This window comes from Syzygium oleosum, unplaced genomic scaffold, assembly GCF_021117445.2.
Source record: "Syzygium oleosum isolate NSW1041296 unplaced genomic scaffold, Sole_v2.1 Sole_v2.05, whole genome shotgun sequence".
Lineage (NCBI taxonomy): Eukaryota > Viridiplantae > Streptophyta > Magnoliopsida > Myrtales > Myrtaceae > Syzygium > Syzygium oleosum.
Genome location: NW_026607489.1, coordinates 4,036,852 through 4,061,094, shown reverse-complemented (window position 1 = coordinate 4,061,094; position 24,243 = coordinate 4,036,852). Strand labels below are relative to the sequence as shown.

The window sequence follows — 24,243 nt, the reverse complement described above, 5'->3', positions numbered from 1 at the left end:
GTGGACTCACCTGTCAAGAGCGGCAAAACATAAATAGATTCATTCAAATATAATGAGATCCTAATTCATTCAAAACTTTCAAGCAAATTGGTGATTCGATATTAAAACTTTAGTAGTCAAAGTTGTCAAAATTTTATGCTACATTACTTGATTACCTGTATTGACTACAAGCCTTATACATGTGATTTCCCCTCCATTGAATAACCAAAATTTTCTTTTGTTGAACTTTCTAACATAATTTCATAACCAAATTCCTGCATTCATCGTGCATCAGGTTGATTTTGCTTATGTGTGGCTCCTAGTCCTTCAATTACGCTTGTCTTCTTCCGTACAATGATCTGGTCATCGATACAAACGTGCGTAGCACGTGAATAAGGAAAACATGTGAATTACATCTGAGCAGGTATAAAGATAATCATGTGTAGGGCACATGAGCTCTATCTTGCACGTGTTGATCTATCAAGGGGCACAAGAGTCAACATGTGGCGATCGATGACAATATTCTTTAATGCCACGTGTCTAGTTGTCGAAATACGATAATGGACGATTCATAGCCGCAAACATGGGTGCCAGCGGTAAGTTTTCATTAAAAGTATTTCAAATACTGTTCAAGAAATTATCAAGACGGTTAGCATTAAAGATGCACACTGTAGAGGGAACGGTTACTATTTACCAGTCCTCAAACAATTATTGACGATAACAAAGCTGTCCACACATGATGAAGACAGTTATTCAAGAACGTGGATGAGTAAAGCTTGCAGAAATAAAGGACTATGGATGAGATCGATGGAAGTTACTTAAAGAAGCATAACTGCTAAACCAATTCAAGAACGTGGATGAGAAAAGCTTACGGAAATAAAGGAGTATGAATGAGATTGATGGAAGTTACTTGAAAAGCATAACTGCTGAACATCGTTGAGGAGCGCAAGAAATAGATGTCTTGTGCCATTGCCTGAAAAGATGTTTGCAGGGTTCACATTTAGTTACGCGATGTAAGGTAATAGTTTAATAACTCCTCTCACATACAAACTGAATTTAAATTTGTTTCATCAGAATTGTTCCCACTACAATATATCTTTTACCGAAAATCGTTCTTCGGCTTTTAATGAGAAGAGATCGGGTTCTGTGGCAATTCTGAACATGAGGTATCTAGGCAAACTATAGAATCAACAACTTCACTTCGATCGAAATTATACAAACTTGAACTGTGCTGGAATTTAATCGACGACAAAGTCTAGAAACTACAGCGGGTACAAATGTAAACAAACTCTTATGGAATTTATCAACAACAGCCTGACTACACCGAGATATCACGCCGAAATTTAATCAACGACGCAATACAAGGATAAAGACATATGCCGACATTTAATCAATGACGCGAATTGAAAGCTACAACTAGGGACTGTGCAGGAAAGCTTAAAGATAATTGAAAGATAAAATTTTATTTTGATAATTTGGGGGAGGGCTTTTTGTTATATAGCTGGTGGTATTTATAGTGAAGGTGTGGTAACTACTCCATGACAATCTTTAGTAGTTATGCTTCTTCAAGTAACTTCAATCGATCTCATCCATATTCCTTTATTTCCGCAAGCTTTACTCATCCTTGTTTTTGAATTGGTTCAGCAATTATGCTTCTTCAAATAACTTCCATCGATCTCATCCATACTCCTTTATTTCCGCAAGCTTTACTTATCCACATTCTTGAATAACTATCTTCATTATGTGTGGACAGCTTTGTAGCTATCGATGATCGTTCCATGACTAGGTCTCAGAATGGTAACCGTTCCCTCCACAGTGTGCATCCTCAATGCTAACCGTCTTGATAATTTCAAGTTTTGAATGGTATTTGAAATACTTTTAATGAAAACTTACCATCGGTGCCCATGTTTGCGGCTATCAATCGTCCGTTATCGTATTTTGACAACTGGACATGTGGCATTAAAGAATATCATCATCGATTGCCACGTGTTAACTCCTATCCCCGTCGATAGATCAATACGTGCAAGATAGCGTTCATGTGCCATGCACGTGATTGTCTTTATCCCTACTCATATGCCATTCACAAGTTTTTCCTTATTCACATGCTAGGCACGTGTGTATCGATGATCAGATCATTTTTTGGTATCAACATATGCCCCCTTTCAAAAGGATTAAATTTCAAATTTAATCCTTTTGAAGAAAATACCTTATTCGCACTCTTTTTCTTGCAAATAACCCTAACATGCGTCTTGTCGTTTGACGCTTCGTACTCCATGTGAAGCCGGCTAGATCATGATCTCCTGTAGCATTCCAACACGTTGTTCCAATTACTTATGGATAGCAAATCATCATGATTACATATCGTCATCTTTAGCTTTGTTGCTCCTCTCAGATAAGTGTGCATACGTAAAGATCCGATCTTTATACATTTTTCATCTTCTACCTTAAACCCTAATATTCTTTTGGCCTAAAACCCTTCGAGTTCTTCCTCTTGTTTCTTGCTTCACTATTCCTCATGGCATCCAATACTCCTCAATGGTAAATTATATCGCCAATTTTGATAATATGTAAAGGGATGAAAACTCTAGTAATTGATGTTTTCGCCTTCTAAATCTAGTCGATGAATATCCTAAGAGCCTTGTAATCGGTCCCTGATTCCTTAACCATCAACAAATCTCAACTTCTCTTAGGCCTTATTTTCCCAAAAAACACGAAGAGCTACTTCCCATTAAAAGCATTCCATCATAGACATTTTGACTACAGCATCTTCTCGATTCTAGAATTTCCCTTCTTTCGAAGCGGAATTCCATAGATGGTATTTGCAAATAAAGAGTGATATATGGGAACAAATTGCTGGGAAAAGAGCTAGGATAAAGACCGGTTTGGAGATTAGCATGTTGTCCGACGACTTAAACCTGGGGCTTCTAGGTGCCACTATTAGTTTTTGGTCTTCGTTAACCAACTGTTTCTTCTTTCCAGGGGTCCTATGTCAATCACTCTTTTAGATATCTATGGCATATCTGTAAAAGATATGGACTGCCTTGGGCTTCCCTATGTTCCAGATAGTGCCCTTGCTAATGGCAGATTCCTCGATCGATTTTGTTGCACTTCTGGTCCAATCGATTCTAATGAGCATATTGCTTTCTTGCTTTACTGGCTTTTCAAGTATATCTTTTTTAATCCGTCGCTCAAAATATCTGGAGACTTTATGCATATTGCCTCTAACCTTGCAGTGGATAAGTCAATTGCTTTGGGTCCGCTTATTCTTGCCACATTGTATAGAGGTTTAGCTCATGTGTCTTTATCTATGAGGTCCAAAGAGGATGGTACCCTATTTGGTCCATTCTGACTTCTGCAATCTTGGATGGTTTTGTATTTCCCATCCTTTTCCAATAGTGAGCCTCGTGTTTTCCATCATCATGCTCTACCAGCATTTTGACCATCTACTCTTCTTTCTTTTGGGTGTCGGTTACTGAGTTGTTCCTATCTGAATGTCCCTGAGGGCATTTCATCTTTTGCATTTCACCTTCGAGTACTTCTAGAGATCGATTCAAAAAATGTTCACTTCTTCCCTTATGATACTAGTGAGTTCAATTACCTATTCGATTTTTCTGCTCAAGATAATTCTTATGACTTTAAGGTATGCGTACTCACTCCAGCTGACCTTCCCATGAGATTGTCCATAAAAGGGAGATTCCATCATGGTTTTGAGATATATTCCCCACAGTATTGCGCTAAGCAATTTAGTTTGTGACAAGCCGTGCCTATGCCAATTCCACATTCTTTCAAATTACCTTTCATGTTTGAAGTAAAAGTATGGCTATAAAGAAAATAGTCCTTTTGACTGCTACTCCAAGTTTACTGATACAATACATGCTCAGTATTTTTCTGATAGCTACAAATTCGACCGCAAGCATGTGTGTACTTCTGAATGGACCACTATGGTTTCCTCCAATCTTCTTGATCGGTGTTAACGCCTTGATCCTCAGAGAAATCAGTATGTATTGTCATTACTCAATTAGGGTGATTGATTTTCCGGTCCGGTATGATCCGACCTAGGAACTGGGAACTAGATCGATTCCCAATTTCTGGGATCGGGGACCGGACTAGGAATCGAACTAGAGCCAGTTGGTCTGGTTCCACTTTACATACAATGCATATTAATTATTAAGAGGAATTCGCAGGAGCTGCTCTTCTTCCCACATTAAGACCTAAAGGTGAACGTGCATAACATCATGACAACAGCGAGAAATCATCGCTCATGGACACACTACCTGAGCCAAATCCAGAATGAAAACAATCCTCCATCAGAACATAACCTACGCGAGTTCGCCCAAAAAAAAATACTCAACACACGCAGAGCTCCTGAAATGAAATAGAACAGCAAAATAGTAAAAATAGAACACCACAGGTGAACATTAGAGTCATCCTTAAAGCATCAGTTAGATTTTAAAAAAAAAATAAATATACATATAGTCGATTCGATTCGGTCGGTCTAATTCCCACCCTGGAACCAGGAATCGGATTGACTGGCCACCGGTTCAAAAAATAGGAACCTAGGACCGGACTGGGACCCCCCAGAACCGGCCGGTTCTGGGGGGTCTGGGCGGTTCCCGGTTTGGTCAGTCCAATATGCTCAGCCCTATCTATTAATTGTAATATTTTCGTTGGGAAAATCACTAATGTGGTGATTGTTAGGAAAATCCACTATGTTATTTTGAAGATGACAAATACAATCAAAGGCTACTAATGTGTGTATTGATTGAGTATTACCAAGTGATATATGCATAAGTCAAAATGCAGATATTGTTATAAACAGCACCAAAACATTCTGATATGAGGAGTGCTCTACCACTGTCAAGATGTTCTGCTAATATCTAAAGTGAACAAGATATTTGATAATTGAAGATGTCTACAAGCTAGAAGGATCTTCAGATATGGTGAATATCTGGAAGGACCTTGATCGAGGGTGAACAAGCCGAGAAGAACGGGGATGTTCGTGATGGCTTGGAGGTACAAAGATCAAGTGAACAGTTGGATGGACCTGTGATGGTGAACAAGCCTAAAATAATGATGTTTGGTAAAGCTTAGAAGGACCATGAAGATGAACAGTTTGGTAGAGTCAAAATTGCCAATATGCTTGGAAGGACTAGAAATATCAGCATCAATATCGGGTGAGAGCAGCTGCCTTATACAGATGAGGTGGAAGACTGTGATGATGTTTAAAGACTACATGATATCTATGGTGTGATCCATTAGGAGAGGATCGCAAGAAGTCCTTGTACGTTTTCTATAAACAGCACCAACGAATCAAAAGATCAGCTGATTGATGATGTTTGTATCAATGCTGAGACATCATGACATTGGTGATATTTGAAAAACGGACATCTGAGGATGTTCGGGATTATAGCCGTTAAAGGGTGGAAATGTGCAACGGGAAGATCAGGAAGTCTATTAGGGAATAGGAGCAGGCATCTGTCAGAATTGTCAGAACAGGGACAGTAGTTGCAGAACCTATTTTTAGGTAGCCTGCAAATGTTCAAGATAAAGGGCTGTATGGGTAGCTCCATCTCTAGACAGCAGCACCAACGGATCTCTAACGGCTAGTTGATCTTCTCAAGCAGCTCCAACGGGAAGATTGAAGATGTCTATTTTAGAGAAGACATTCTAGGCCAAAATGTTAGAGAGCACAATGTAGAATCCGAATATTTGCTCTGAGTTACTTTCCTTATTGATATTGTTTCGTTCTCTTGAAAGGTCTTCACTGTGATCATCTTGCCGTAGAGTAATCGTGTCAAAGATCAAATGTACAAGAGTAAGTGCAGTGGCTAAGTCCTAATAGTGTGATATATCATTTGTAAAATATCAACACTTGCCAATTGTAACTTGTTGAGCAGATTATTAGTGCAATCCAGCCTATATTGCGGCTGTTAGTCTGGAGAGTGGATGTAGACTTAGGAATAAAGCCAAACCACTATATATCTGTTTGCAAATCATCTTTATCTTCAGCATTAGCATTACCTGATCTTTATTATCACGATTCATCAAACAGCAGCACGCACCTGATTTCTACAAGCTGTTTCTGCCAATATTTGAAGTTGAACTTGTTATATTCTGCAAATGTTTTTCATAGTTCTTCAACAACCTATTCACCCCCCTCTAGGTTATACTGTTAGCCCCAACAATCGTTACCTAGGTAATGATGAACTCCGCTAATTCTTTTGATATCTTATAGCCATATGCCATTTGAGCTAATTCGTTGGCTTCCGTGTTTACATTCCTTCTAATATGAATCATTCATAGTCGGAAAAAGTGTTTAACAATTCTTTTGCCAATGTATAATGACAAACAATTTTCTCATCAAGGCATTGGTAATCTCCAGCCAACTATTTAATGACCAGTTAGGAGTCCCCTTTTATCCTCACGAATTGTACATTCATGTCAGCCAAAACATTAAGGCCGACAATCCATACCTCATACTTCGCTTGATTAATCGAACAATCAAAGCCAATCTTGAACATGACCTTGGTTTGATGTTCTTGAGCGAAAACTATTAGAATTCCGATACCCGAGGATGTTGATATACATGACCCATCAAAATATAAAGTCCATGGCACTACTTGCATGAGATATTCATCTTTTTTCTCTTCGATGTGCACACGTGAATACTCTGCAATAAAATCGGCAACTGCTTGCCCTTTAATTGCTCTGAGCGGAATGTATATTAAATTGATTTCAGATAGGGTAAAAACCCATTTTCCAATTCGGCCTTTGACAATGGGCCAAGTCAACATATACTTGATTACGTCCGTTTTGCATATCACATGAACCATAGTCGGCAACATGTAATGACACAGTTTATTATAAGAAAAATACAAGGACAAACATAGCTTTTCGATTGGGGTGCATCTCCTCTCAACATCATTCAACATTCAACTAAAGTAATAAACTGCTTACTCTTTACCCTCATCATTTTCTTGTGCCAGCATGCTTCCGATGATCGTATCGGTCATCGACTGGTAATGTTTCAATGGCCTACTTGCTTTAGGTGGTATCAAAACTGGTGGATTAGTTAGGTAATCCTCGATACGCTAAAAAAGGTTCTATTGCTTCTCCTCCCAGACAAACTCTAATTGATTTTTTAACTCAAGCAAAGGGAAAAAATTTTTGATCTTACTTGATATATGAGCAATGAAGCAACGCAAAAGATTTACTTTAAGAACTATCATTTGAATTGTTTCTTGGTGATGGGTGGTGGAAAATCTAAGATTGCTTTTACCTTATTCTTATATATCTCAATTCCTCTCTGGTTTACTAGAAACCCTAGGTAAATTGCCTACTTTTACTTCAAAAGCACATTTCAAAGGATTCATTTTAAACTTTTACATCTACATTCTAACAAAAGCTCGTTCGAGATAATTTAGATGACTTACCTGGTCTGACTTGATGATGATGTCATCTACATAAATGTCCATAAACTCGCCAGTCATGTCGTGGAAGATAAAGTTCATCGCCCTTTAGTAAGTAGCTCCTACATTCTTTAGTCCAAACGGCATTATTAGCCACTCAAATGTTTCGATAGCACATGGGCATCTTAATGCTGTTTTGTGCAAATCTTCTTCTGCTATGAATAAATGGTTATACCCTGAATGACCGTTCATCAAGGACATGATTTCATTGCCTGACGCCGGATTGACTAACATGTCAACCATTGGCATTTGGTACTCGTCCTTGGGAGTAGCAACATTCAAATCTCGGAATTGATGCACACTCTGAGCTTTCCATTTTTCTTCTTAACAGGGATTATTTTTTAAAGTCATTCCATATACTGTTGGGGCTAACAATACAACATAGTGGAGGGTGAATAGGTTGTTTGAGAACTATGAAAAATATTTGGGAATATAACAAGTTTAACTTCAAACATATGTAGAAACAGTTTGTAGAAATCAGGTGTGTAATGTTGTTTGACAAATCATGATGATAAACAACAAGTAATGCTAATAGTGAAGAGATAGAAGATTTACAAGTAGATATATAGTGCTTCCGTTTTATCCCCAAGCCTACATCCACTCTCAACACTAATAACCATAATAAGGCTGGAATATACTACTAATCTTCAAGAGAAGTTATAATCAGCAAGTACCACATTTCTAATAGATCACACTACCAGAACTCACATACTGCTATTATATCTTGTACGCTTCCTCTTATCATTGGCTACAAACAGTAGCACCACACAGACATTGACATCAGGATAAACAGCAGCTAACAACAAAATTAAAGTAAAGAAAAAGACTCAAAGCCTAATACACGTCCTATTCATTTCCACCCAACCTAATTACTTCTCTTAGACTCAATATATAGTCAACCATTTTCATATGACCATTACCCATCGAAATCCTCAAGTAGCCATTAGTTCTAGCCGTTGCCAGTAGCAGACCATTGCTAGAGACTGTTAGAATGACTCTTTAACAGTGGCTATTTCCATAACAGTGTTAGTCTCAGAGTCTATCCCTGCTCATCAATGCCACAGCTGCTTATGATCAACTCTGGTGATCTTTCTCCGAATTCTAAGCCTTTGTAACGACTATTTTCTTCTTGTCTAACGTTCCAAACATTTGAACAAGTGTCCAACACCTTCCAAGACTAAACATCGGTACATTCCCTTACCCATAATCAGGACATGCAGATATTTACTAGTTTGTTGATGTTGTTCACTGACAAACCATGTGGAATGACATGCGATCAATCTTCCAATGATCCTCTTGGCCTCTTCAACAAAAAAAGACTTCCAAGGACATCAACATCCTTGTTAATTCCTCGTCTTCATTGATTAACTGTATCAGTTTCATCTTCTTGGTCTCTTCAGCCAAAAAAGACTTCCAAGGACATCAACATCCCTACTAATTCCTCATCTTCATTGATTAACTGTATCAGTTTCCAAAGATCTCCAAGGACATCAGCATCCCCGCTGATTCCTCATCTTCACTAATTTGACTGAGTCAGTTTTCAAAGATTTTCAAGGACACCACATTGGTTCCTCATCTTCACTGAACTCATAAGGACCACCGATATTGTCATAGTCTTCCACATATCTAATATCGGTAGCTACTCTCACCCGATATCGATGCTGATCTATCTGGTCCTTCCAAGCATATTGGTTATTTCTACTATACTAAGCTGTTCATCTTTATGGCCCTTCCAAGTTTTATCAAACATCCTTGTTCTGGGCTTGTTCACCATCACAAGTCTATCCAACTGTTCACCTGATATTTATATCTCTAAGCCATCACAAACATCCCTGTTCTTTTCGGCTTGTTCATCCTCAATCAAGGTCCTTCCATATGTTTACCTTATCTGAGTATTCTTCCAGCTTATAGACATATTCAATTATCCAATATCTTGTTCACCTTCAATATCGATAGAGCATCTTGACAGTGGCAGAGCACTCCTCATATCAGAATGTTTTGGTGCTGTTTATGAAAAACATGTGCATCTCAGCTTGTGCATATATCACCTGGCACTACTCAACCAATTTACACATTAGTAGCCTTTTATTGTTTTTGTCATCGTCAAAACCAGATAGGGAATTTTTCCAACAATCACTACATAGGTGATATTCCCAACAATCTCTCCCTTTTTTATGATAACAAAACAATCTTCTAAATATGCAAATGTCTTAATACGCAATAAAAGATATTGAATTTGAGTGCATGAAAAGTAAACAAATTTGCTTATCTTGCCAAAAATAAGAATTTAGGTCAAGGCATAATAAGCACGTAATGCAATCTCCAAATATCAAGATATTCAATGAATATAAATAGGAGATAGCAAGAAGAAACATTATAAGTAAATAATAAGAATTATCAACAACTCATGTTTCTACACTCGTTACTAAATTACATGAGTTTCAAGTAGGAATGAACATTCATCGTGTAAACTAATACTCCTCCAAACACAAATACAATATTCATCTAATCTCTCCCTATTTTAGTCATAATAAAAAAGGAGCTAATGATATGTATGCAATTCAGCTCATTTTAGCATAATCAAACCTTTCCCAACATTCTCGACTCTCCATAATTGTTGGGAAAATCCCTATGTTGCTTTGTCAATGACAAAGATAATCAAAGGCTACTAATGTTTATATTGGTTGAGTAGTGCCAGATGATATATGTACAAGCCAAGATGCATGTGTTTTTCATAAATAGCACAAAAACTTTTTGATATGAAGAGTGCTTTGCCACTGTCAAGATGCTCTATCGATATCTAAGGTGAATAAGACATTGGGTAATTGAAGATGTCTACAAGCCGGAAGGATTTTCAGATAAAGTGAACATTTGGAAGGACCTTGATCGAGGATGAACAAGCCGAGAAGAACAGGGATGTTTGTGATGTCTTAGAGGTACAAAGATCACGTGAACAGTTGGATGGACCTGATGATGGTAAACAAGCCTAGAACAAAGATGTTTGGTAAAGCTTGGAAAAACCATGAAGATGAACAGCTTGGTAGAGTCGAAATTGCCAATATGCTTGGAAGGACCATAAAGATAAGTTGATTGATGATGTTTGTATCGATGCTAAGACATCATGTCATTGGTGATGTTTCAATAATGAGCATGTGAGAATGTTCGAGATTATAGCCGTTGAAGGGTGGAAATGTGCAACGAAAGACAGAGAAGTCTATCGGGAAACAGGAACAGGTGTCTGTCAAAAATGTCAAAGCATTTAGAGTCCGGACAAGCTGCATAAGCTATTTCGGGTAGCCCATAACTGTTCAGGATAGATTATATGGGCAGTCCCATCCTCGGACAGCAGCACCAATGGATCTTTGATGGCAAATTGATCTTCTGAGCATCTCCAATGGGAAGATTGAAGATTGCTATTTAAGAGAAGAGCTTCTAGGCCAAAATGTTATAGAGTACAATGTAGAATCTGAATATTTGCTCTGAGTTGCTTTCCTTGTTGATATTGTTTCGTTTTCTTTAAAGATCTTCACTGTGATAATCTTGTTGTAGAGTAATCCTGTGAAAGATCAAGTGTATAAGAGTAAGTACGGTAGCTGAGTCCTCATAGTATAATCTATCATTTGTAAATGATCAGCACTTGTCAATTGTAACTTGTTGAGTAGATTACTAGTGCATTCAGCCCGTATTACAGTTGTTAGTCTAGAGAGTGGATGAAGGCTTTGGGATAAAGCCAAACCACTATATATATGCTTGCAAATCATCTATATCTTCAGTATTAGTATAACTTGATCTTTATCATCACGATTTGTCAAATAGTAGCATGCACCTGATTTCTACAAACTGTTTTTGCCAATGTTTGAAGTTGAACTTGTTATATTCCGCAAATATTTTTTATAGTTCTTGAACAACCTATTTACCCCCCTCTAGGTTGTATTGTTAGACCCAACACATACCATGCGGTCTTAATAAACCCTGCAGCTAACAAACGCTCGATTTCTTCCTTAACTTTAAGAATAACCTCTAGAACGAATCTTCTTGGGATTGTTTATGTGGTCGAAATCCTTTCTTAATCGATAACTTGTGTTCTATCACATATCTTCCCAATCCGGGCATTTTGTGATAATCTAAAGCAAAACAATCTCTGTATTTTTTCAAAAGCTTGACTATTTGCGCTTTGAAATCATCATCTAATAGTACACTTAAAAATATTGGTCGACGACGCTGGTTGTCACCAATATCGATCTCCATTAAAGGGTCTTGGGCCTCTATGACTTTATTACCTTCCTTGATAGGTAATTCCTCAAAATCTATTATATAGTCCGTAACATCGATGGACTGCTCATCCTTCTCGACCATATAGGTCGCATACCTCTTACCGAGCTCATTCGATAATATGAGACTTTCCATGGACTACCTTGTATAACTGCCCCGACATTTCATTCTTACGAATCCATTCAACCTTAAGAGGTTCGATAACACACGAGCTTACATTGGTTTCTCCTCTGTGATTTTGAGCTACCCCCACCGCGTGTACCCAAGTCACATGTGTTTTGGTGTTAGCTTTAACGTACTCAACCTTGTCTCCATTCCAAAAAGCCAGCATTTGGTGTAGAGTGGAAGGCACACATTAGTTTCCATGAATCCATTCTCTTCCTAGCAATAAATTGTATGACCCATCAGCTTCGACTACACAGAAAGATGTCTTGGAAGTCTTCGATCCAATAGTCAAATCGGCGATGAATATCCCCATGGCTTCGGTCACTTCTCCAGTGAAATATGAAAGCTAGATATTTGATGGAATAATCCTCATCCCTCTTACCCAGTTTCCTAAAAAATCTGTAGGGGATGAGATTTAATGTGGATCCTCCATCGACAGAACTTTGGACATTGGTCGACCATTGACATTGGCGTTTATATTAAGTGCTCTGAGATGCTTGGAACTGTGACCGTGTAACTTCTCAAACTCCACCATTTTCTAGTTGTAAAATTGAAATTCAACTCGCTCCTCTTCATCCATAATTACGTTTTCATTTTCCTTCATTTCCATTGAGGCAACCCGAAATTCTTGAGGAAGTCTAACTTGGACCATACATGAACTCGTAGGGGATACTGATTTTTTCTGGTAAGGTAAGGGGGGGGATATTGATTTTGATAAAATAAAAAAAAATAAAAAAAGCTGCCATGTGCTCCGATTTATTAGTCGTTGCAGAACTCACCTCTTTGCTTTCTTCTTCGGCTTGAATTGGTTCCTCTGTCATCCTTTTCCAAACCAAATTTCTAGCTCGAAATTTTATGGGTTTATAGGTTGTAATCAGAGCTAGCTTACCTGAGTAATGTGGATCTGATTAATTTGTTGCTGCAATTCGTGCTTTTTCTTCCTTTGCAACCTTCTTTTTTGAGTTCTTATTATGTTGCCCCCTAATCCTTGAACTTCCACGGACTCGAACCATTGATCCTTCGGCGGATCATGAGGTATCTTCAATATGTTGGCGACAATACAATGCCGGAGGATCGACACCTTCGGGAGACAAATCACTGAATTCTTCCCCCAAGCCGGAAGGAACATCATGAGGGTATGAAGGGGTGTAGCATAAGTGACGTAAAAATCAAACTTGGCACTTGGTTTCCCCAGCGTTCCTACAGTAGGGTCACCTTCTTGAAACCTTTGTTTAAAAGACTTTAGTTTTACAAGTTGTTGACTCGGGTAGATAATTCGATCGAGCACTCTAGGGCGATCTTGTCGATTAATCATATCAGGGCGGCTAGCATAGTTTTGTTGACAACCACTCTTATCACCCCAAAACGAGATCTTTGTTCGCGGAGCTCTTCCTCTCGGCAAAGAATAACAATTTCGATTAATCTTCTGGTTGCATCGAGTACAAATATTTTGACGTTGTACGACCTTGCCCTTAGATCTCAGAGACACCATGCCCGTCATCATAGAAAAAGGCTCGACATTAACTTCCATTATAGTTTTCTCTTTCTCATCTGCAAACTTAATTTTGCCCTGTCGAATTTCTTCTTGAATATTCGTCCTTAGCATAATACAGTCGACAGTATTGTGACTCCGGGAATGATACCATTTATAATATTTTTTGCCTACTAATTCATCTTTGCTTGGAATAATTCGGCCTTCAATCAATTTTATCTGGCCATACGCTAGAAGCAAGTCAAAAATCTCGTCTACCTTGTTTATATCAAAGGAATAATATTGAGTATCTTTTGCCTTAGCTATGAAACTGACTTTCTCTTTGGTTTCAGCGCTTGACACGTGTATGGTATGTCGATCATCATTTGGCCACAGCTGCTTTAGCATATTGTGTTTGACCCATATCTTCATCGAGTTTAGTCCCATCGACGAAATTCACATTATGCTTACCGTGTCTCGTCTTTTTCCTTTAGCGGGCTCTGAATTTGACCAAACTTTATTTATATACAATCTCTCTTCAATTAATAACTTAGATTAGACTCTTGAATAAAAACAGTCAAATACATATTTTAAATGGATGACATTGCTATAGCATTTCCAATGCGGAGCCACGTAACTTCTTCCCTCGGTCCAGTTATTGTCATGGTCTAGGAAAGAGAAAGGTACTGGTCATTGGTGAAAGTATGCTGTCATAATCTAGGAAAGAGAAAGGTAAAGTATGCTTTCTTTTTTCGAACTTTAATGTTCTTCACGAGTGTCATTGGTCAAAGTATGCTTTCTTTTTTCCTATATAAATAACAAAGTGGAATTTGGTAACACGCCTTATGGGCGTCACAGCATATAAGAGATCACCTGACATCTCATGCATGCCATGAGAAACCCTCTTCTCTTGTTATGTTTCTCACTGGCCTTATCTTTTTCACTTACATCCTCAGTTCGTCTCACTTTGCGTGAAGGCTCCTCCCTCTCGGTTGATAAACCGGATGATATTCTAACGTCAAAAGACGGTGCTTTTTCCGCAGGCTTTTATCCGGTGGGAGAAAACGCTTATTGCTTTGCCATATGGTTCAGCAAACCCTCTTGTAGTATCCATAACTGCGCCGTAGTTTGGATGGCAAACCGTGACCAGCCCGTCAACGGAAGATCCTCAAAGCTTTCTTTAGGAAAGAATGGTGACCTTGTACTGACCGACGCTGGTCGTACAGTTGTTTGGGCCCCAAGCACCAAGTCATCCTCCGAGTCATCAAGGAAGTTGCTGCAACTTCTTGACACGGGCAATCTTGTCCTTCGTGACAAGCAGCTCAATATTTCGTGGCAAAGCTTTGACTCGCCCACCAACACGCTTCTTCCACTACAAAAGCTCACTAGGAACATGCCGCTCGTTTCCTCTCGAAGCAAGAACAACTTTTCTTCTGGCTATTACAAGCTTTATTTCGACAGCAATAACCTTCTTCAACTTCTCTTTGATGGCCCGAAGATTACCGGTGTCTATTGGCCAGATCCCTGGCTTAATAGTTGGCAAGCTGGAAGAACAATTTATAATGATAGTAGAGTTGCAATGCTTGATCCCCACGGGAATTTCACTTCATCTGATGATTTCACATTCTTAACATCCGATTACGGTGCAAAAGTTCAGAGAAGATTGACGGTCGATCATGATGGTAATGTTCGAGTCTATAGTCAGTCCGAAGGAGAGGAGTGGATAGTTTCATGGCAAGCCAAATCTGAACCCTGCACAATTCATGGCATTTGCGGACCTAATAGTATGTGTACATACCACCCTAGGGAGGGAAGAAGTTGCATTTGTGCTCCCGGATATGAAAGGGAAAACCATTTCGACTGGACTCAAGGATGCAAGCCTCAATTCAACAGCTTCTGTAACAGCAAAGTCGACACCGATTTCGTCCAGTTACAACATGCCAATTTTTATGGGTATGGCAAAAACTTGATTAAGAATTGCACTCTCGAAAGGTGCAAGAAACTATGCTTGGGGATGTGCAATTGCTTGGGTATCCATTATAACAACTCTGAATGTTTTCCCAAGTTGAAACTGTTAAATGGCCGATATTCACCCAGTGTTACTGGGGACATCTACTTCAGGCTCCCAAAATCCAGTCTCTCCTCTTACAAAATACCGAAAATAGAGTACGCTGCTCTGCAATGTCCAGGCAAAGAAATTGTGCTACCAAGGACTTATGTAAAAACAAATGGGAGTTGGGCAATCAAGGTTTTGCTCGTTTTTGTTGGGGCAACAGCTGGAATGGAGGCCACACTTGTACTCATAATTTGGTGCCTGTTATATAGAAACCGCCCAGAGAAAGATGGAGCTCACATTGATGGATACCACGCAAGGCCGACTGAGTTCAGACGGTTCACATACGATGAGCTAAAGAAGGCAACATGGAATTTCAGCAAAGAAATTGGAAGAGGAAGTGGAGGAATTGTATTCAAGGCCATGTTGTCAGATTGCAGGGTTGCAGCGGTCAAGCGGCTCCATGAGGCTAACCAAGGAGAGAATGAGTTTCTAACAGAGGTGAGCACCATAGGAAATCTTAACCACATGAACTTGATTGACATGTGGGGGTACTGCGCTGAAGGAAAGCACCGGCTTTTGATCTACGAATTCATGGAACATGGTTCCTTAGCGGGAAATTTGTCGTCTCCAACCGAACTCGATTGGTCCAAGAGGTTCGAAATTGCGGTAGGGTCAGCTAGGGGACTCGCTTATCTTCATGAAGAGTGCTTGGAGTGGGTTCTCCATTGTGATGTGAAGCCACAAAACATTCTCCTTGATTCCACGTACCAACCGAAGGTGGCGGATTTTGGACTCTCGAAGATACTCAAGAGAGAGGGCTTGAAGGATTCAAGCTTCTCAAGAATCAGAGGAACGCGAGGTTACATGGCTCCTGAATGGGTTTACAATATGCCAATCACCTCCAAAGTAGACGTCTACAGTTATGGGATTGTTCTGTTGGAGCTGGTGACCGGCAGGAGTCCAACAGGAGGGCTTGCAAATACTGAGGGTGGTGATGAGAATGAGAACAAAAGGTTGACTTCTTGGGTGAGAGAGAGGAAGAGAACAGGAGTTCCCATGGAAACATGGATAAAGGAAATTGTGGATCCAAGGCTGACAGGGGAATACGACATTAGGAAGATTGAAGTTTTGGTTACAGTGGCTCTTCAGTGTGTGGAGGAAGACAGAGATGCAAGGCCCACCATGAGCCAGGTGGTTGAGATGCTTTTGCATTACGGAGATGAAGATGAAATGATACTAGTATAGGTTCTCTTATCCCTATCTCTTTAATAAATTATGACTATAAGGTAATGATCTTTGCATATTTACTAGTATAATGTAATAACAGTCACTGAATGTTTCCCAGTATAAGGTACTAGTCTTTGGATGTAGGAAGTCATGAAAGTGTGTTACTTTGCCTCTATGTTTATGCTACTTTTTGCGAGAATAACATAAACAATCTCCAAACTTTTTATTATATTGCATTTTGTATCCGCTATTTTTATATATTCACTTTGCCACCTATACTTTTTGAAAACCAACATGTCAGGTGATCGAATCATTAGAACTATTAGAAATGGATGGCGCAAATAGGTTTTTCTCGTCGAAAACTCACGATGCAAAGTGCAAACTTATGTGATCAATTAACGCATCCCGGCTTTTTACGTATCCTATCCTACGTGCATCAAATATTCAGAAAGCCTATTATAAAATAGCCTAAAACATGTAACACGACATGGAGATTTCGTTAATAGAATTTATTTGGTACATACAATATAAACAATATTGGACGAACGTGATGACTACTTTATAATCATCGTACCTAGATTATCTTTCGTATCTAGAGAGACATATAGTTTACTAGTAGAAGACCTGCAATTGTTAAACAATCTTTTGAATTATTAACCTAAAGTTATTACAAAAAAATTCCTTAGTGTGCATTATAACTAATCCCGTTATTTGAATAATGTTAAATTTTTTTAAAGTTAAACTTTTTTGTCATGCTGAAACTTACTTTAACATAATCTATGTCTTCCTTAACATATTTCTTTTATACTCGTAATCAATCTTTTTTCACAACAAAAAGTGTTTTGTCACGAACTTATATTGTACATATTTTCAACAGTTTCATATAATATTGTAGGATACGTTTGTTTGGCGGAAAATGATTAATTTGAAAAATATTTTTCTAAAAATAATCGCTTATATCGCTTGAAATAATTAATCAACTGAAAATATTTTCATTAGTTTATGTCTAAACGTTTTCGTAGATTGTGAAAATGTTTTCTATTAATTCTTTTTGGTAAGCGATACAAGCAATCGTTTTTAAGAAAATATTTTTAAAATCGATTATATTTCGCAAAATAAATGGAGCCGCAGAGTTGTAAAATAAGTTATAAATTGTTCTTATTTTTTTACGTATTTATGTAACAAATGGACCTTTTTGTTTAAAAAAGAAAAGGACTTAGGCCCAAAAGACCCAATTCTCCTCTCTTAAGCGCGTGAAGCTGCATCTTTGAAGCCCAGCAAAATAACTTCCTTCAGCCTACTCATAATTGTTGGGAAAAGTATCTGAAAAGTCCTACATTTATATCATTGATGCCAATTTAATCATAAACTTTTTAATTGTGATAATTTAGTCCTAAACTTTTTAACATAGAGCCAATTATGTCTTTCCGGCTAATTTTGGCCAGATATTACTAACGTGGATGTCGACCAACCTACGTGGCACGATCAGCGCTGACGTGAATAACTTTTAATAATATTTTAATATTTTTTCAAATTTATATATTTATTTTATTCTTTTCTTTATCTTTCTTTATTTTTCCTACCCTTCCTTCTTGTAAATCAACAACTAGTGGAATCAAGCCACTATTAGGCCGTTAGCAGGAGAGTAGATGTAGGCTTAGATATAAAGCCACACCACTATAAACTTACTGTGTGATTTACCTCTAGTGCTCGTTATCTGCATATTAGTACACTATCTTCACACACGCTATTTGTATCTGATCACAATCTACTTTAGTGATTGCTATTATTCCGCGAAAGATTTTCACTATCTCCAACAACCTAGCTATTCAACCAAACAAAAAAAAAAAACCTGTTCAACCCCCCTTCTAGTTTGTTCTGTTAACCCCAACAATCTATTATCAATATTCAAGTCGTGTCTCTTTAAAATGATATTACACCTCTATTTATAGAGATATTACTAAACAAAAGAGAAAACTCTTGAAATTCCCGAGAACCGAATAGACTCTATGGGAATTCACCTAATTATGACTCTTAAAAGTAATACCACATTAAAGACTCATAAAAAGCTATGAATTAAAGGACTCAATAACTAGGACTAAATGCATTTAACTAGCATCAGATGCATTGAAACTTGATAAGACCCTCTAAATTCGTGCACTTGGAAGCCGAACAATCACCATAAAAGGTCATCAAATAGCGATAGAAATTAGCCAGAACAACCTCTAGTCATTAGGTTGTCAATTGGGAGACTTGAAATCGACAACGAATCTTGTAAATCAAAAACTATGCCCCAATCGGTAACTTCATCCTTGAACCCACATAATTAAATTGCAGTAGAAATTGGTTTTCACTTGCATGAATAGCAAATGGATTGGTTCAATTGACGAAACATGAGTCGAACTTGAGAGCTAATCGATAGAGCCCGATGCTTTCGTATTAAACTCCCTAGGTTGTTTGAGATTTGCCCTCAAATCTAATAGTTCTTCATCTTCAATATAAAGAGAAAGGTTTCCTACATTAAAAGTTGTTGAGACGCCGTATTCTCTAGGGAGATCAACCTTGGATGAATTGTCGCCAATTCTCTCGAGAACTATAAAGGACCATCAGCTTTAGGCATGAGCTTGTTCTTTCAACGAACTGAAAATCTCTCTTTTCTCAAGTGTCACCACACAAGATCACCAAGTTGAAATTGAGGCTTCTTTCTAGGCTTGTTTGCTTTTTGTTTGTAAGACTCATTCGATTCAAAACCTAAATACTATTAGCATGAACTTGTGTATTAAACGAGATTATCAAATGAGTACGACATCCAAGTAGGACTTCTTTAATATTGGACTTTCTTCAGAAAATGACACCAGAGCTAACAATAACTATATAAATTCTAAAATAAAGCAATAGAGAAAAGTCGACATTGAACGTAGAACAAAATCAAGGAAGCACCGGTAAGCTGTTGACATCAAACGTCTGAGTTGAATGCAAACAATTAAACCTTATATAGAACTATAAAAGTTATCAGAACACAAATAAAGCATATAAATAGACAACTCCAAACAATGAGATACAATGATAATCTTTCGACGTTAAATATACACTTCTGAGAGATCATCATCAACATACGATTCTTACGCTCTAAAATTGGCACCAAAAGAAATCATTGATGCCAGGGAACAACCGGATGCAACCATATTGAAAACCTATAACAACTGAAACCAAAACCTAAATAATGCTTAATTGCTTACATAGCTATAATATGCATCTGATGACATTGGACTCGAATTAAAATTAACTACAATTCATAATGGGCTGCATCATATTTGACTAAAATGACACATGAAGTAACAAGAAATATATAAATTTCCAAATAAAGCTAAGGAGAGAGTGAAACAAAACAAACAATTTCAGGCGCAAATCACTAATACAAAGGAATCTATCAATATCTAAATAAAACAGTTGGCGGTGCTACGTCATTATACTATGGGAAGTAATACCTGCTCTCTCTCTCTCTCTCTCTCTCTCTCTCTCTCTCTCTCTCTCTCTCTCTCTCTCTCTCTCTATATTTTCTTTTCATTTTCATAGTAAAACAATAAAAAATAATATAATAGTTTATTACCATAGATGGTACACGTCTAGAAGGTTATCATCACATGAGCTTAGACGAGACAAAAGGGTATCGTCCAAATTGTCTCCCTGTTATGAGGCACCAAAATAAAAATATTAAAGGGTATCGTCAATTATTGATGTTAACAATTGACCGACCACAACTAAAATAAAAATAATATGACAAATTAAACAGAAATCTAAAGAATATTAACAAAATTAGAATCCGCATTCAACAAGATAAAGTTGAAAAGATAGACAAAAGCTCGATTTCGATGGAAAATAGGACACCATTTAAGTTTAGCTCTATTGAGTTTGATCGAAAAAATAATGACATCATAGGTAACAACAAATATATAAATCTAAAAATAAAGCTAAGGAGCATGTCAACATTAAGTAGAACAAAGTTAAGGAACGTGGAGAAATCACTGATTTAAGCAGTTTAAATTGGATTAGATAAAACCATGACTTAAGATTAAAGACCAGCACAGAATAGATAAATACGACGGGGAACAAAGCTAAAGCATAGAACAAACAATTTCATACATACGGTAGTTTGACTATAGCTCTCAATTTGAAAATAACATCAATTTCAGTTTAACTAGAAAAAGGGAATTATGATGATATAAAATGTATTGCAATGTATCAAGACTTTTGGTATGGGTAATTACGGTGGAGGATGCGAGATCTGTGGATAAATTACGTAGCCTGTGTCGCATCAATGCATAGGTAATTATGACATGAATGGACATCCCTACGTTTGAATTAAAAAATTACTCTGACATCACAGATATACATGGAAATCGCGATTTAAAATGATTAGTAGAAAACAAGTCAAAGAATAAACGATTTCAAGCAAATCTTATAATAACTGAACAATTGTAGCAAAAAAACAAAAAACTGAACAATTGTAGCACGTGGGTGTCGTTCTATAATAAGAATTCTCAGTTGTCAAAAAAAAAAAAACTCGTTGACTTTTGTAGTGGTTTTATATATAGTGGTCTTTAAAAAATGCCCATGATAGCCCACTATTTTTAGGTAGACTGTGCTGACATCACACATTAGAAAATATATATATACACACTATGGCGATAGTATATATGTAGTTTTGCATAAGACACTGCTAAAAATTGAAAAATGACACAAATAATTCATAAACATTGGCTCAATGTGCAATATTGTCAGTAGACTTTTAATTCGTTCAATGTGATCATTGAAATAATATTCCTAAATTTCAATCTATTCCTTAAATTTTCATTTGTTCATCTTAATCTCTTAACTTTCGTAACAAGGTCAAATCAGTTTGCTGGTACTGTTCACAAATTTTCATTATTATACTATTCCCTAGATTTTAGAATATGTTTTCATTTCAATTCATTTCTTAAATTAACAAAAAAATGTTATTTTCTTATGACCTTTTTACCATTTGGTCTTTATAAATATTACTATAATTCCATTAAATTATATTTTAACTTATGATCCTCATAATACAAAGAATATAAAATCATTTAAAATTATATTGGATTCATATTTTGAAAAAACAATTATAAGAATATTTCATTAAGATATTAAGTTATCTATAGATTTCTTATAATTATATTAACATAAATCTTGTTCATAATGTTTTAGATAGATAAAATATTTCAAGATTTGTGTTTCGTGTTTTTTCAATTAAATTTAGTTAAATATGTGAATTAGGAAATTAAAATAGTCTAAATATCCACCCCGTATAACTTTAAATGAGGCTCTACTTTTACTATTGTAGATATATTAAGCTAAAATATATTTAAATAGAACTATTAATAATACTTATAAACATAAGAAAAGGTACACAAGTAATAAAAGATAGCCATTTTTTTTGTTTATTTAGGAAATGGATTGAAATGAAAAGATACTCTAAAATCCGCGCAATTGTTATCAAGAGTTTTGATTTTTTTTTTTTATGGAAAGTTGAGGGATTAGATTGAATAAATTGAAAGTTCGGGATTAAATTAAACATTTAGGGATAGTTCAAGAATCAAAATAAATGAATTAAAAGTTTAAAGATGACATTGTATATTAAGAGCGCAAATGACAACATTTCTTTTCCCAGGCCCTATTTTTGTTGGAAATTAAAAAATCTATTTCTTTTTTCCCGACGAGTTTCTAAACAAAAAGTAGTGTTTGATAACGACACAAAATTTATGTTCCCAGAATAGAAATTCGTTTGATAACAATGAAAATTTCTATTCTCGCCGGACGGTGAGTGGCGGTGGATGGCTGGCGAGCAGCGGCGAGGGGCGACAGTGGCGACCGTGAGCTGCGACAATGACGGCAGACGGCCGGCGAGCGACGACGGCAACGGGTGATGACGGACGGCCAGCTAGCGAGCAGCGGTAGGTGGCGGCGGACGGCCGACGGCTAGCGGCGAGTGAATGGCGGTGGGTGGCAAGAGTGAGAAATAAAATAGAGTTGTTATTTCTATTTCTGTCCCAGAAATAGAGTAAAACAATTTAACTTCTCATTTCTGTTCCAAATATATTTCTAGGCCAAAATTTGTCCCAGAAATAAAAAAAAATGAAATTATTTTACCAAACAGATTTCTGTTCCAAATATGTTCTCGAGAACAAAAAAATAGAAAAACAAGAAAACATGATGGTTATTATTCGCACCCTAAACTTAATTTATAGACCATTTGTGTCATTTTTTCTATTAGAAAAGAGCACTACAGGTGATGGGTAGTAAGTCATATGCCTTTGGTAAACTTTTTTACTTTCAAACTAGACTGTGCGGACTCATATTTTGTAGTTTGCTACTTTAACATTATATAATTGACAGTAAGCTGTGGCGATATATATTTGGTCTTAGGGGTGTGGTTGTTTAGAATTAAGTTTGTGCAGAAAGTAATTTTCTACATTCCCTTCAAAGTTTAAACTATTATTCAAATTTCAAAAAATTTTAAAAAAATTTAAGTGAATCTATGGACGGGATGTTCAATTCGAGCTATAACTACTGTTCATTTTACACAAGCACATCATTGCTGCACGATGGGATGCAAGTTAGAATAAAACCTAAAATATCCTACACCTGGTAGTCAAGCCGTTTCTATGCAGTAGAAGAATTAGGATTCATCGGCACAAACTTTTTTTTTTGTCTATCCTATCTCTAATCCTGCTCACTGTTTGACTTTTTTTGCTCTGTCTCTTGCAGAGCACGGGAGTCGAACCCCACACCTGTGATACTAGCGTCCCCACCCTCCTCTCCCAATCTCTTTACCAGCTAGGATACATGCCTATTGGCACTGGCACAAACTTAATTGCCATTGAAAATCTTGTCAATTGGTCACATCTCTCTGTCATATATCTTTAAATTTTAGCTACAGTAGCTATTACTAACTCCAGGATGACTTGTCCCATTTTGTCGTGCAACTTGGAAGTAGGAAGGTCTCCTACCCTCCTGACGGCTGTCCCCTATTACATATATTAAGATTGATCTATAAATTAAACCAATATACTATGGGATGCAATTTTGATTGATTGTCAAATATGAATCTTATAATATCTATTTCATTCGATTTGACGCACTATGCGTTTCTCCTTAAAGAAAGACTCATAACTAGCCAAGTGCTACAACTTATATCATGTTGAGAACATCAAACTATAACAAGATACATCAATCGAAATTGGACACATAACTATGTGGTTAGTATGAAACTAAGTAGTGGACAAGCGTTATAATTTGAATGGAGGACTTCGCCGTGGTAAGGCAAATTCAGAAAATCATAGGAACTTCCATCGTCCAAGAAATGATGGCGGCTTGGGAGGAAAAAAATGTGGTCAACGATCTACCTGTCAAAAGTATGCTTTGGTTTTCTCCCAGAAGTCTCTGCTGTAATATTTTAATCAGAGCCAATAACTACAAATGTCCCCACCAATGGATGGTGCTACTGCTATATAACCGAAGTAAAATCTCCTACCATCTCGCAGATGACCCCACATAAGAGAGTTCACCAAAAACCCATGAATGCC

At 37.1% G+C, this 24,243-nt stretch overlaps 1 protein-coding gene across 1 annotated transcript; it reads left to right on the top strand.

The window, feature by feature from the left end:
• The first annotated feature begins 14,248 nt into the window (after positions 1-14,248).
• Positions 14,249-16,657, top strand: LOC115685604 (putative receptor protein kinase ZmPK1). Its single transcript, XM_030610685.2, has one exon. It carries the CDS (start codon positions 14,249-14,251, stop codon positions 16,655-16,657), a length of 2,409 nt encoding a protein of 802 aa, XP_030466545.2.
• Positions 16,658-24,243: the final 7,586 nt, after the last annotated feature.

Bases quoted from the DNA above. Each gene is read 5' to 3' on its own strand.
- LOC115685604 (XM_030610685.2), top strand. From the start codon at position 14,249: ATGAGAAACCCTCTTCTCTTGTTATGTTTCTCACTGGCCTTATCTTTT.